This window comes from Rana temporaria, chromosome 1 (assembly GCF_905171775.1).
Source record: "Rana temporaria chromosome 1, aRanTem1.1, whole genome shotgun sequence".
Classification (NCBI taxonomy): domain Eukaryota; kingdom Metazoa; phylum Chordata; class Amphibia; order Anura; family Ranidae; genus Rana; species Rana temporaria.
The window spans coordinates 179,143,633-179,157,786 of NC_053489.1; the positions used below are offsets into that span (position 1 = coordinate 179,143,633).

The 14,154-nt window shown below is 39.1% G+C and overlaps 1 protein-coding gene across 2 annotated transcripts in view; it reads right to left on the minus strand.

Moving 5' to 3' along the window:
- IFT81 (intraflagellar transport 81) overlaps nt 1-14,154 on the minus strand; it is a 234,244-nt gene that overhangs the window by 49,081 nt on the left and 171,009 nt on the right. For both annotated transcript variants that reach the window (XM_040346783.1, XM_040346792.1), the window contains 3 exons: nt 4,383-4,469; nt 2,420-2,491; nt 2,259-2,344 (listed from right to left, as the gene is read on the minus strand). In XM_040346783.1, the coding sequence (XP_040202717.1) occupies nt 2,259-2,344; nt 2,420-2,491; nt 4,383-4,469 (245 nt within the window). The remainder of the gene's footprint in view (nt 1-2,258; nt 2,345-2,419; nt 2,492-4,382; nt 4,470-14,154) is intronic.

Here is a 14,154-nt window from a genome sequence, read left to right on the forward strand (position 1 = left end):
TGACTGTGGAACAAGTAGTTGGGACAATCTGTTGTGGTATTATTTAGATTTCTTGTATTACTATTTATAATTCTGACCACGGAAAGAATGCCTCATAGATTCAAAAATGTTCTAAATTTAGATACCAAAATACACAGTTCACAGTCTGTCAGTGCTCACATGATGGATGCATTTTTATAATGGAAAATTTGAAGTCACATTAGAAATGAGATCAATTTTAATCTTGATAACTATATGAAATTGTCTTTTATGTGGTCTTAAGTGAACCCTTAACATAAATAAAGGGAACGCAAATCGGGATGAACATTTTTTAGAAAATGAGACGCAAAATAAAAAATAAATACTTCTATAGATGCGCTCCATAGTTTAAATATCCAGTGCACTCACAACTGAACTTCTTTGAATTTTTGTAGACGCTAAAACCACCTGATGATTTCAGACATCTCCCAGGGACTCTAATGGTGTATTTCTCTGTGCTTGGTTTCCTAGAACTGCATCCCTGCTGTGGACATTATGAGGGGTTTCCACATTTTTTATTTATTATAACATAAAGGAGAATGCAGCAGGAGCAGTTGGAACACACAAAGATTGAGGTGAACCCCAATCACTCAGGTGGACAGAAACAGAAGAATAATTGTGATAGGGAGATCTTCTTGGTGGAGACATCTCAAAGGTCTGGGGCTAACTTAACCCATCAGGCTCCACAGATAAATATCACTTTTGGATGAACTGTCCCTTTAACATAATCAATTTAACTCGAAAAACGACCAAGTAAAGCTTGTTAAAAATATATGGGAATTTATTAGGCTTGATGTACAGTATATGAACCCTATCCACCAGTACTTGTTCAGAAGAGGTTAATCCTACGTATTGTTACAATATTCTTTTGTGCAGACAGATATAAAGGGTAGGGTGGGTTCTATGTTTCAGTAGGACCTTCTCATGACTTGTCCCCTCAGTCTATGTTCATCTGTATCACGATATAGATTCCACAGACCCTGTTAAACCCCTTAGTTATCTTTCTGCTTGAACCAATTAGGCCATGATGTGCATATGATTACTGTATATCATTTGAGAGCACTTATTATTTAGAAATGACAGTTCAGCTTTTTGTAAAATATATTATTTTAATTAAAGAGTTCAACTTTTTCTACATACTCATATGCTGAACCACTATTCTCATGCTAATGAGGTCTTAAGCCCTGTACACACTATAGGTTAACCAGATGACAACGGTTTGAAGGACCGTTGTCTTAGGTTAACCGATGAAGCTGACTGATGGTACGTCACGCCTACACACCACAGGTTAAAATAACCGATCGTGTCAGAACGTGGTGACGTAAAACACAACGACGTGCTGAAAAAAACTAAGTTCAATGCTTCCAAGCATGCGTCGACTTGATTCTGAGCATGCGCAGGTTTTTAACCGATAGTCGTGCCTACCAACGATGGGTTTTGACCTATCGGTTAGCAATGCATAGGTTAATTTTAAAGCAAGTTGGCTTTTTTTTTAACCTATGGGGCCCACACACGATCGGTTTTGACCGATGAAAACGGTCCTTCAGACCGTTGTTCTCTGGTTAACCTATCGTGTGTACAAGGCCTAAAAGACCTAAAAGGAATGTTCTTGGATTAGTGTTCGCATTGAGAATAGTCTATGTGCTGGTATATTTACATAAAGTGAAATGAGTATCGTGTGCAATATATCATACAGTGCGCATAAAGTCATAAAACCTGTTTTATGACTTATAGGCACTTTATGATATATTGCACACGATGCTCATTGTATTGTTATTATTTTAGCGCTACACTATGTTTCACATTTTGCTCCAATTTTGTCCATGTTGGCTGCTTTTTACATTTTACATTATTCTGGTAAGCGCAGTAATCTCACCCACATTTTCATATTTACATAAGGGACTTCCAATGCAGAAAAATGCTATTATACAGAGAAAAATATATTACAGCTAAAAAAATATATAAAAGAATCCTACTGTAAATGATGGCTCCTTTATTTCTAACTTAGGAATTTATATTTGAACCTGTTTAGGGTTTTTCCGCTATAGAATAAATCCCATTAATTAATGTACAAAGGGACCTGATCACAGTAAAGATTTACACTATTAAACCAGAAGATTCAATTTAAACATGTTAGGGAAAACAGTATCTAATGCACATTAAGTGCATAACCATGTATACGATGCCCAATCCATTTATGTATCTAAAACCAAAATATGAAGAGGGTTGATTAAACAAACCTGAGAGCTTTCTTCCTTTCCTGAGCATCTGGAGAGACATAGGCCTTCATCTCATCGGCTGCCCGTTGTATCTGTACTTCAGCAATCTAATAAATAATACAGGGTAACTACATGTGTCCATAATCACAGAAAATCATTTTAACAAGCAGCCACTTTCTAACCTTTATTATCAAGTTTATGTAATGATATTGACTCTCTCCTTGACTGCATTCCTCCTGAAGACCTCGGACTTCCTATGATAGAATAGCGAGGGTTAGAAAAACAAAATACAGTACAATGGTCCACAGAAGTAAACCACTACTTCATGAATAAAGTTCAGTTGGTGACATGCTAATGCCAACCAGGATCTGCGCTAAAGTCCTTCATTTTAATCTGAGTGATTGCTGGGAAATTTAGCAGGCCTTTCCTGAATTTAGCCTTCTGATACAAAGTTCTGTGAAAACCTACTCTCCGTACGCCAGGCAATATTTAGTATGCAGGGTAGCTTTAGGCTAGGTTCACACATGTCCAGTGCAAATTGTATGTCCGTTCTTTCTCGCTGTGAATAGAAAAAACATTCATTCAGGGGTTCAGGTGAATTTTTGATGCAGTTCTGATGCAAATTTTCAAGACTTTAGGACCAGATTTTTGTCAAAACTGTTTTTAGTGCTGGCCAATACATATTAGATAAAGGGTGTCGACTCCTGTTGTAGGAGAGCAATCCGCGCCTAAACCGGACCCAAAATAACAAAGGACCCTTTTTAGAAGTGGAACGGGGGCGCCCTGGACACGTGAGAACCAGCCTAATTAAAAGACGGTCTAAATTCACATGTTATGCAAATCGAATGTGGTTAAAAATTGCATCAAATTCACATATATGTGACTCAAGCCTAAAGTTTTATAACACACAGTAGATGCAAACTAGTAAGTTATTTTTATTTAAAATCATACAAGTACAATGGATACAGATGATTTTCCCTTATGCCTTGACCTTGCATACATGATAATACAGTACCTGAACATTTTTTTTTTCAACTTCTGAATTTTAGAAACGAAAACAATTCACAGGTGGGAGCTAGAGTCTTTAGATATAAGAAAGAAACTAATATGATGTGTGCATTAATCAATTCTATCCAATAACTTTTTTTTAGGGTGACTATACTGCCACCATCTGTTCTTTTATTGGCTTCACTGGGTTAGTGTGCAACCAAGCTTTTTCTGCTTTATTTTTTAGGCCCCTTTCACACGGGCGCCTCCATTATATGGATTCCGCTTGCTCAGTTGGGGGTAGCTTTGCTGATACCCGCTGAGCAGGCAGATAACAGGTCTGTCTCTGCTCACTGTGCACAGTGGAGACGGACCCAGTTCCACTCTCCTCTATGGGGAAATCAGGTGAAAACAGACCACCTGTCCGTTTTCATTCGCTCATATCCAATCCAATCTGCCAGACGGATGGAAAATAGGACCACCATCTATCTGGATCTTGCAGACAGGATCGGATCAGGTAGTGGTGGGTGTCAGCGGACATGTCACCGCTGACATCCACCGCTCCATATGGGAGACTGGAGGGTCCCATCAGGTCTGCCTGAAAAACTGACCAGATCAGACAGCTTGTGTGAAAGGGGCCTTAACCTATTAAATAAAGATATATATTATCTAAAAATATATTTTAGTTTTGGGTAGAAAACTAAGTTCAGTCATCTAATGTGTTACAATATCTCTGAAGTACTCAATGCGGTAAGCTTGCATCTAGGTCAGATTGTGATGTTGCACAGTCACAATTGATTTCTCCATTATTCTACATTCTGAACAAAGCCAGGCACTAATATTTTCATTAGTAATGGCCCTTTGTGGACAAGCAGAGCTGGGATCTCTGGTGGAAAGATGTTGACAGTGGAGTTCTCAGGATAAATTAAAAACTAGCGAGAGATTCAATTCACAACCAATCCACTCAAAGCTAGATTTTTCTCAGCTTTAAAAAAAGCCAGGGACTATAAAGAATGTTATGATCCACACAATCAGCCGTTAAATATTTCACCAATGGGATACTCAAATCACATCTTTATGCACAATTTAAAAGGGCTGCACATGCTTTCAGGGCAAAGAGGGACCCTGTTTATTGTAATTAGTTAAAGAAAATGTTACCTGCTCTAGCTTGGAGCAGTTACTTTCCAGGCCAGCCGCACAGCTGTCGTATTGTGCTTTCTTTTCATCATGCTCTTGGGTCAGCTCCTAATGTGAAAAGGGCAAAGATTCATGTCAGCAAGTAGTGCGATACATCAGCACATGGCACAGAGAGTTCCTGTCAGTCAGCGGCTTGAGCTTGTCATCTTGGCACACAGAGTGTCGCATACTTAAACTTAGCAGATGTGTATCATTCCACTTTCACACATGGCTGGAGAAGGGGGGGGGGGGGGGGACATGGGTTCTGTCTGATGCCTCAGACTGACATATGGCTAAAAACCCACAGTACAGTATAATAAACCATTGCACCAGTTTTCTGCAAAACAGTGATTATTGCTGAGAAGTCCAATATGTTGAGTTCCAAATGAATAGCATCGCTCTATCTGCCAAACACACAAGCTGTGATTACACTTTTTATAGATGTGTCACCTAATTGCAAGATTTTAATTGCGATTAATGACTATTTATTATAGAGTACTTATTCATCAACCCAAAATGGAGGCAGCGGAGGCACTTGGAGTACTGACACAGGATAATCCCTGTATACATCTGCACAATTCTGATTATTGGGGTTTATCTGTGGTACGGAGGTAGAATTTTTTTTTTCGTTTTACCTTAACAATCCGGTCTCTTCTTTTATTTTCTAAATTGGTCCAGATAGCAACAGCTTAAACCTGATTATTGTGGGCAGAGTAGACTTGCGTTTCCTCAAGTAACTTAAAGCGGTAGTAAACCCAAAAATTTAATATAATGCAGCTTACCATTCGTTTTCATTTTAGGATTTTTTCGCCTGGTGATCTGACCAGCACCACACCTCCTGTATTGGAGTGCTTCTAACTTTGGACAGCAACATTGTTAATCTGGGGGGCAGCGAGTGTTGGATGTACTATCAGATTTAGATAGACTAACAAATTGAGGCCAAACTCCAGCTTACACTTTATAAGCAGTTACAGAAACATTTTTTTGTTTACTTTTAGGATAAAGGTTTTACACAAATAAATAAAAGCCAATCATTGTAAGCATCCCTGGTCAGTGGTAAATGGTTTGTCTCATCCCTCTAACTTTAAAATCTGCAAGGGAGCTTGTTAACTTACTGGGCGGATCACCAGGTAAAAAAGGAGAGAAAGCCTTAAAAAAAAAAAAAAAGAAGAAGAAAGAAAGAAATAATGCAGCCACCACTTCTAAGAATTGGTAAGCTGCAATACAATAAATTTGCTTTTGGGTTGAATACCTCTTTAAGGGCTTGTTCACACCATACCTGCATGGAAACTGATGGGAAAACAGCGCAGATTTCATTTGCAGGGACATGAGTTTACATCAGTTTACATGCACGTTAACATCAATTTTCATGCACATCAGTTATGTGCCCTATTCACACCAATGTTGAAGTCACAATTTTTTTTTTCCTGTGCAGAAAACTGCATACACATTGCATATTCCTTCACAGAAAAAATCTGCACGTTGTGGTGTAAACAGGGCAAATAGAGAAACATTGATTTTTTTTTGTGCGCTTGCAGAACGCACGCAGAAAAACTTACCATGGTGTGAACGAGGCCGGTAGAAAAGTGTAATATTCTAATCTTAAACTCCTGGTGTCCCATGATAATTTTCAAAACAGCAGAGAGGCCTCTGACAACGGAAATGAGTATGAACCTTAAAGTGGACCTGAATTTTTAAAAGCAAAGATCGCAACAGTTTCAGGTACATCCAGGCACTTCGGGGAAGGGGGGGGGGGGAATTAATCTCTCACTGCATGGGTTAACTTCTCATTTTTGTCTAGGGGACTGCAGAGCAGAGATATACTTACCTAATCCGCCAATCCTCCTGGCGCAAGATCAGTTTCCGCCACTTCTGTCCCCCTGCAAGCTAGCAGTCTTGTGAATAGACTGTTGCTGACATCATCACACCCATAGGCCTGCTCTGGACGTGAGGATGGTAGGAATAGTCCTAGATGTGGGAGAGTGGTTTTCCAGGGGATCAAAGGATCGGGAAAGTATAGCCAATCTTTAAACCAAGCAGTGCGGGCATAACCCCACGGCATGGGAGAGACATTTTTTTTCATGGAGCTCTGCTTTAAAGGGAAACTATAATGGATTTAAGTCAGTTCTTATTTGGTTGTTTTGTTTCAGGTTTATACGGTTTTTAAACTGTTATTTTATATATGTTTTATATATGTTTTTACGAAATATTTAATACACAACAAAAGATTCTCAGAGTACTATGGCTTAACTAAAAATATTTGGCAGATACTGCTTGCTTTGCAGCTCCTTAATTTATGTTCTGACAACTCATTGACTTCTGAGTAAATCAATAAAGCCAACAAAACAGAGCTCCACCTGTTCGCTGAAAAGCAGAACTTAATATATTTATTTGAAAAAAGGGAAAGAGGAAAAATGTATTTTTTTACAGTGCAATGAATACTCGTGTAGTGATGACAAAGAGATCGTATGGATCCACAAATATAAAAATATACATTTTATTTAAGGTATAAACCAATTAAAAACTGATCCTCATAAATTTGTACATGAACTGGCATATAACAAAGATAATCAATACATGGTGGTCACAGTTTAGCAGGTTATAAACAAGCCAAGATGGAAAAAAATCGCATGATCCCGACATGTTTCGCTAACAAAGCTTCTTCAGGGGTATGCAATGGCAGTCCATGCTAAATATTTACAACTGTACAAATGAAAAAAACATACAATTATTATTGCATATCTATAATTAGAGAATACAATAAAACTAGAAAATTTATACAATAAGTGGTCAAATGTACTACTAAAGCACGCCAGGAAAATCATGCTTACCCAGCTGCTCATTAAGTCCACCAACAACTAATGCCTTGGATCAGAACATGAAACCCCGGTACAGGGAAGAGTGTCCCGAGAGAACCACAGAGGACACTACACTATTTTTCCATCTCTTACCCAGTCAGTCCCTTGTAGTGTCCTCTGTGGTTATCTTGGGACACTCTTCCCAGTACCGGGGGATTCATGTTCTGATCCAAGGCATTAGTTGTTAGTCGACGGTGGACTTAATGAGCAGCTGGGTAAGCATGATTTTCCTGGCTGGCTTTAGTAGTACCTATAGACCACTTACTGTATCAATTTTCTACTTTTATTGTATTCTCGAATTATAGCAATGCAATAATATTGGTATGGTTTTTTTATTTGTACAGTTGTAAATATTAGCATGGACTGCCATTGCATACCCCTGAAGAAGCTTTGTTAGCGAAACATGTCGGGATCATGCAAATTTTTCCATCTTGGCTTGATTATAACCTGCTAAACTGTGACCACCATTTATTCATTATCTTTGTTATATGCTAGTTCATGTACAAATTTATGACGATCAGTTTTTAATTGGTTTATACCTTAAATAAAATTAATATTTTTATATATTTGTGGATCCATACGATCTCTTTCTCATCACTACACAAGTATTCATTGCACCGTAAAAAAAAATCCCTTTTTCCTCTTTCCCTTTTTTCAAATATCTTTGTATGGGATGTAGTGCCTAAATGTTTGGGTGTTTCACCTCTGATTGGACTAAATAAGTAAATATATTTATGTGTTATCCATAAAAAAAAAAAACATTGAAAAATTAGATAATTCACAGTTTCTAAAAAAAAAAAAAACAGCTTAAATTAAACACATTCAATTCATTTAGGAATCCCTTTAAGCTGCCACCACTTTAAATGCAAAAAATCCTATACAGTTCATGTAAAACTGTAGCAAAAATGTAATTCATATCAGAAAGGCACTGCATTAAGAATGCCTTTCAATAATTATGTAAAAATGCCATTCATTCATGCTTTTTTACATATTTATTTAAATATTTTATTAACTACAATAATTTATAATAATGAGAAGACATTAGTTATGTTTAAATCTATTAAGTAACTTACAAATGTGTATTTTCAAAATGTATATAAACCATTCTGCCTTCACTTAGATAGAGCTAGATATGCCCCAAAGTAACTAATAGAACTGGTGTTCTTTTAAAAACTAAACAGATGCCAAAAACTGCATTGTAAGTGCTGACAAATTTGTGTTGCAACTGTGTCTAGTTTACATAAAGGTAGATAATGTTTTCTTAAAAAAAGAAATACAGGGTAGGTCCCTCCAGCTGTATTTGTAAGGGAAAAAAGCATTGCTTTATACACCTGCCATACTGCTTTAGATTTCAAATAATCAATATTTTTTTTTCGTTTACATCTAACTGTTCTGGCTACCGCTATTGCCCACAGGTTTTGTGTAAGGCCATTATAATGAAACTTTATTATCTGGCAATATTTATATGCAATATTTAACCACTTCCAATTCTGGCAGTTCGCTCCTACATGTAAAAATTCTAGAAAATTACTCAAAACCCCCAAACACTATATATGTTTTTTTTTTAGCAGAGACCCTAGGGAATAAAATGGTGGTCATTGCAACTTTATATGTCACACGATATTTGAGCAGCGATTTTTCAAAAGTTTCATGAATTAAAAATAAAATAAAAAACAGTAAGGTTAGTCCAATTCTTTTGTATAATGTGAAAGATGATTTTAAACCAAGTAAATAGACACCTAACATGTCACGCTTTAAAATTGTGCAAACTCATGGAATGGCGCCAAACTTTGGTACTTAAAAATCTCCAAAGGATACGCTTTAAATATTTTTACAGGTTACCAGTAACCTATTAGATTTACAGAGGAGGTCTTGGGCTAGAATTGTTGCTCTTGCTCCATCACATGCGGCGATACCTCACGTATGATTTGAATGCCGTATACATATGTGGGCGTGACTTACGTATGCGTTTGCTTCTGTGCGTGAGCATGCAGGAACAGGGGGTGCTTTAAACAAAAAAAAGTATTCTTTATTTTACTTTATTTTTTACACGTTGTCTTTAAAAAAAAAAAAAACTTTGATTAGTTTTATTCCTATTACAAGGAATGTACACATCACTTGATCACTTGTAATAGGAATAGTGCGTGCCAGGCTCTTTTTATGGAGAGATGTGGGGTCTAAAAAGACCCCACATCTCTCCTTCAGGCAGGAAAGGCTGAGATAAAAAAAGATGAACTGTCTCGGCCTTTCCAGCCACATCCCCCACATTTCCGTGGGCCCGGGGGTGACATCATAATGTCGCACCTGGGCCTCCGAGGGTGATAGAGATGACTGGGCACCATCTGGTCACCAGAAATCTCTATGCTCAACTTCCGGTTGCGACCGATTCGTTCTCCGATTCGCCAAAATGCATGGGCGAGCCGATAGAGGCACTGGAGGACGGCAGGAGGGGGGGGGGGACATCTTCTCAAACTGCCTGTAAGAATGATCAAGCGGCTGAACTGCTGCTATGATTGTTCTTACGGGGCACAGAATTGGCAGCGGAAAAAGATGGAGGGCTAGATTCACATAGATCAGCGGATCTTTAGATCCACGAGATCTATGTGATTTAAAGCGGTGGTTCACCCTAATAAAACATTTTTTTTTTATAGCATTAAATTAGGCATAGTAGCACGAGCTACAGTATGCCTCCTGTATTGATTTTTTTAGCCCGGTACTCACTGTGCAATGCTATATAGAAGATTCCGACTCCCCGCGGGGAATGGGCATTTCTATCAAGAGGGAGGATGATTGACGGCCGGCTATGGCACGTCACGCTTCTCCGTAAATAGCCGAAATAGGACTTGGCGCTTCACGGCGCCTGCGCATAGTCTGTGCGCAGGCGCCGTATAGCGCCGTGAAGAGCCGAGACCTGTTCCGGCTATCTTCGGGGAGCGTGACGTGCCATAGCCGGCCGTCAATCATCCTCCCTCTTGTTAGGAACGCCCATTCCCCGCGGGGAGTCGGAATCTTCTATACAGGATTGCACAGTGAATACCGGGCTAAAAAAATCAATACAGGCATACTGTAGCTCGCGCTACTATGCCTAATTTAATGCTAAAATGTTGTTAGTGTGGGTGAACCACCGCTTTAAGATCCACTGCCGCAAGTTTGAGAGGCAAGTGGGTAATTCACAAAACACTTACCTCCAAACTTGCGGCGACGGATCGTAAATTCCCCCGGCGGAATTCAAATTCCGCGGCTAGGGGGAGTGTACTATTTAAATCAGGCGCGTCCCCGCGCCAATTTAAATGCGCATGCGCTGTCCGCGATTTTTCCCGGCGTGCATTGCTCCCACTGACGTCGCTAGGACGTCAGTGGTTTCGGCGTGAGCGTAACTTGCGACGAGCCGGTTTGAGAATCAGCGTACGCAAACGACGTAAAAAAAATAAATTTGACGCGGGAACGACGGCTATACTCAACATTGGCTGCGCCTCATAGAAGCATAAATCAGCGAGAACGCCCCCCGCGGCCATTTTTAAATTGCAGTTAAAATCCGACGGTGTAACACAGTTACACCTGTCGGATCTTAGGCATATCTATGCGTAACTGATTCTATGAATCAGGCGCATAGATACGACCGGCCTAAGTCAGAGATACAACGGCGTATCAGGAGATACACCGTTGTATCTCTCTGTGAATCTGGCCCGATATCTGGATGATGCCTGTAGCTGCAGGCATCATTCAGATATCCCCACTCAAAGTCCATGATGTCATATGACGTACCTTGGGCGGGAAGTGGTTAAATTCCTTTTTAATTTTGCATGTCTACACTATCGGGATTGGGACAAACCATACAATGGGGGAAATAATTATGTGTTCCCCTGCAGATTTTGTACGTTTGCCCACTTACAAAGAAAGGGTCTTTATCATGGTTTATTTTTAATGATAGAGACAGAATATCAACCAAAAATCCAGAAAAAAAAACACACCATACAATTGTTATAAATTAAGTTGCAGTTCAGTGAGTAAAATAAGCATTTGATCCCCAAGCAAAACATGACTTCGTACTTGGAGAAACCCTTGCTGACAAGCACAGGGGTAAGACGTTTCTTGTAGTTGGTGACCAGGTTTGCACACATCTCAAAAGGCATTTTGGTCCACTCTTCTTTACAGATCTTCACTAAATCCTGAAGGTTTCTTGGCTGTCTCTTGGCAACTCGAATTTTCAGTTCCCTCCAAAAATGTCTATAGAATTAATGTCTGAAGACTGACAAGGCCACTCCATGACCTTAAACTGCTTCTTCTTGAGCCACTCCTTTGTTGCCTTGGTGGTATATTTAGGGTTATTGTCATGCAAGAAGACCCATCCACAACCCATCTTTAGTGTTCTGGCTGAGGGAAGCATAATGTTTCCACCTCCTTGCTTGATTTTAGGGATTGTGGGCCAGATTCACGTAGAAGTGCGTCGGCGTAACGTATCGTAGATACATTACACCGCCACAAGTTTTCAGCGCAAGTGCCTGATTCACCAAGCACTTGTGTAAGCCCGCGTAATTCAAAGGGGCGTGTGCTATTTAAATTAGGCGCGCTCCCGCGCCGGACCTACTGCGCATGCTCCCTTTTGAATTTCCCATTTTTTCAACGGCGACGTGCGTAGCGTACTTCCGTATTCCCGGACGTCTTACGCAAGAAGGAAAATTTTTTACATTTCGACGCGGGAACGACGGCCATACATTATACAGCACATACGTGTGCTGTGTAAAGTTAGGGCACCTAAAACGACGACTAACTTTGCGACGGGAAACTAGACTAGTAGCGATGTAGCGAACGCGAAAAACCGTTGTGGATCGCAGTAACTACTAATTTGCATACCCGACGCTGGTTTACGACGCAAACTCCCCCAGCGGCGGCCGCGGTATTGCATCCAACAATTACACCTGTCGGATCTTAGGGCTATCTATGCGTAACTGATTCTATGAATCAGTCGCATAGATACTCTGAGAGATACGATGGAGTATCTGAGATACTCCGTCGTATCTCGGCTGTGAATATGGCCCTGTGTTCTTAGGGACATAGTCAGCATTTTCCTTTCTTCAAACACGGCGAGCTAAATAATGCCAAAGAGCACAATTTTGGTCTTAACAGACAGCACTTTCACCCAATCCTTCCCTGAATCATTTACATGTTCATTGGCATGACCATATATGTGCCTTCTTGAGGAAAAGGACTCGCTGTGTTTGGAGGAAGAAAAATGCTGACTATGACCCTAAGAACACCATCCCTACAGTCAAACACAGAGGTGGAAACATTATGGTTTGGTGCTGTTTCTCTGCTAAAGATACAGACTGACTTTTCTGCATTGCAGGGTCAATAGATGGAGCCATGTATTGTAAAATGTTGGATGAGAACCTTCTTCCCTCAGCCAGAACACTGAAGATGGGTCATGGATGGGTTTTTCACATGACAATGACCCAAAACATACTGTCAAAGCAACACAGGAGTGGCTCAAGAAGAAGCACATTAAGGTCATGGAGTGACCTAGCCAGACTTTAATCCTATAGAAAATTTATGGAGGGAGCTGAAACTTTGAGTGACATCCAAGAAACCTTAATGACAGAGAAGATCTGTGAAAAAAGAGTGGACCAAAATCCCTCCTGAGATGTGTGCAAACCTTGTCACCAACTACAAGAAACGTCTTACTTCTGTGCTTGCCAACAAGGGTTTCTCCACCAAGTACTACTGTAAGTCATGTTTCCTTGGGGATCAAATACTTATTTTACTCACTGAACTGCAACTCAATTTAAAACATTTGTTTTATGTGGGGTTTTTTTCTTGATTTTTGGTTGATATTCTGTCTCCATCATTTAAAATACACATATGATAAAAATTATAGACCCTTAATTTCTGTGTAATCTGCAGGGGGATAAAAAAAAATATTTTCCCACTGTACAACACTGCTGGAGGTGTGCATAACAGTCAGCTTTTAATCATGTGGATTAACCCTTTGACAGCCAAGAAATTGTCCCATACCTCAGGGCTGTGAGTTTTGTTGTAGAAGTGGTTTGGGTGACTTCTACAGGCCTCCAATTTCCAAAAAAAAAAAAAATAAGATTATATTGTGATTGTGTGCACAGTTTCATGTGCATTTTTAATCCACTGAGGCTTGTTAAGAGATATTTAGGGTGATGAATTTCTTGCCAGTGCTAACATCTTCTCCTGGTCTTTTTCCAACTGGCATCTTTGGCCATCTTAAGTGAAAAAATTGCAAATTAATTTTTTTAAAGCAAAGTTCCACTTTGGTGGTACAATAAAAGAATTTCAATTGTACTGGAAATTAATGTACCATGTCATCAAAACATGTCTATACTTTTCTACAGAAAATAGGAAAAAGTCCAGAAACTCTTCAGGTCACTTGAGCAGGATTATTAAAACTCAAGGAAACAAGTGTTTACACTTCCCACTTAGACTCAAGCTATTTTATTTTATGTAGCAGGTTTTTAAAATGATACCTTAATGGTAAGTAAGCATTGTCAACAGGTATTTATACACTTTATACAAGTCATTATTTAGATTTGTGAGGTTCTATGTGTAAAAATAATAATAGTATTAACAATAATAATATGATCGGTTGTAATAGTTAGGCATATGAAAAACCATTGGTGGTAAAAATAAAAAAATAAAAAAAAATTGTGAATATTTGATAGTATACCATGCAGACAAAAAAAAAAAAAAAACACATTCATATCACAACAGTAACAGAAACCTATTCAAATCATTAAAGTTATGCAAACACTAGAAATACTGACATTCCATTTTAAATTATTTACATTTAATACAAAAAAATGGTACTTTGAGTGCATTTCAGCATTGTTGCTGCTGTAGGCAAATTTTTTGGACCAGTTCCGATTAATGTA